This window comes from Habropoda laboriosa, unplaced genomic scaffold, assembly GCF_001263275.1.
Source record: "Habropoda laboriosa isolate 0110345459 unplaced genomic scaffold, ASM126327v1 scaffold86, whole genome shotgun sequence".
NCBI classification, from domain to species: domain Eukaryota; kingdom Metazoa; phylum Arthropoda; class Insecta; order Hymenoptera; family Apidae; genus Habropoda; species Habropoda laboriosa.
This window is the reverse complement of record NW_017100212.1, coordinates 321,983-323,675: the sequence shown is the minus strand read 5'-3', so window position 1 is coordinate 323,675 and position 1,693 is coordinate 321,983. Positions and strand designations below refer to the sequence as shown.

The following is a 1,693-nucleotide window of genomic DNA, read 5'->3' as shown; positions in this document are numbered from 1 at the left end:
TTTAAATGATATTTTTCATAATATATACAACAGCTTTTATCTTACATTATGCATTTTAATTACAAAAGTATGGAATAAACACAAGTAATATTAAAGATAGTCATCATCGTTATCATTAAATGATAACACAGCCTTTTCTTGTTTTCCTTTCTTTATCTTCTTCTTCACTGGCTTATCTAGTGTATCTGATTCTGCTTCTGTTAATTTGTTCTTCCTAAATATAATTCTTTTAGATAAATCTGCTGGAGCATTAGCTTCCTCTACAATTTTAAAATCACATAGTATAGTTTATCTTTTAACAAGTTTATCAACTATCAGAATTTATAATTGTATTATACATACCTTCTTCCTTTTTTTTCTTAAATGTCTCTGCCTCTTCAGCAGATAAGTGTTCAGAATTTAATACAACAACAACAGGCTTCTCTTCATCACGGTCTTCCTCATCATTATCTGAATCTTGTGGTAATATTTCTCTCTGTTTTAAAAAGTCATTTAAATGGTTGTTTATGCTAGCATAAACAAGCACTTTTTGAATTACACTTAACGATTTCGTTATATATAATATATAATGGTTATAAAAAAACTGAACATGTTATCTAAGTATAATTAAATTTTTACAACAACATTTGCATATATCAAAAACATTTTTCGTTGAAGCGAATAATTACTAGATCATAATTACACTATAGATACTAACTTAAGCAATTATGGCAAAATATATGATAAAAAAACAATAAAACGTACTTTTGTGTTAACCGTCGGTCCTTCCTTATATCCAACTCTTTCCTTTAATTCGCGTAAGAATTTTGGCTCATTTGGCTTAATATATGATACGTTGTGCTTTTTCTTTGACATTTTGTTACCTTTCTGTTGATATTTTTAAATATCGAGAGTCAAAGTATAACCTAACTCAAACATGCTACAAAACAACACCGCGCACAGGCATAGACTTATTCATTCTACATAGATTGAAAAGTGGCAGCTATCTAGTAAAATTCACTAGTACATTTATTTTGATTGGTTGGTACACAGGGAAATTGATAGAAAGCTTCTAATCCTACATCCAACTTTATTTACGGTTTTAAACCTGAAATGTTATATTAAATTAAAAAAAAAAACATAGAAAAAATACTACTTGAAATGTGTTATATAACAGAAAAGCATGTTCTGGTTTCGCATTTTTATATTTTCGTATAAAAATTTTGGTTTATTTTCCGTTTCTATTTCACCGTTTCAGGGAATTACAGGATAACAGATGTAATTGCAACTTCGAAACAAATACACTTTAATAATTTATTCCTTTCATGATAACGATAATATTACTGTTAACGTTTGTCACAGTTCAAAACTGTTCTCAACCAATCATATAATCAACTATCGATAAAAATTTAAAAAAGATTTAAAAAGCGCCGTGAAAATAAGCGCCAGCAGAAAATGATTCGTTGGTCAGACGACAATTCAGTTAACCAAACTCCTTAATCAATGTCGTATGTGTTCCGGAAAATGTTTCAAAAACGGTGGTCCATTCTACAATCGTTCAGAGAGAGGTACCATACTAACTGTCACGATATAAAGCTGAATACAAAGGTTCAAATGCGAACAAGGGTTCGACATCTGATACACGCTGCGTACATCATCATTTAGAATTCGATACGATAGAATTATACGAGTATTTTTATTCGAGTACAGTTTC

The 1,693-nt window shown here is 29.5% G+C and overlaps 1 protein-coding gene across 1 annotated transcript; it reads right to left on the bottom strand.

The window, feature by feature from the left end:
* Window positions 1–90: 90 nt before the first annotated feature.
* Window positions 91–934, bottom strand: LOC108570789 (uncharacterized protein KIAA1143). Its single transcript, XM_017932697.1, has 3 exons — window positions 745–934; window positions 343–475; window positions 91–260 (listed from the first exon to the last, which is right to left on the bottom strand). The coding sequence occupies exons 1-3, from the start codon at window positions 853–855 to the stop codon at window positions 91–93; spliced, it is 414 nt and encodes a 137-aa protein (XP_017788186.1). The 5' UTR covers window positions 856–934.
* Window positions 935–1,693: the final 759 nt, after the last annotated feature.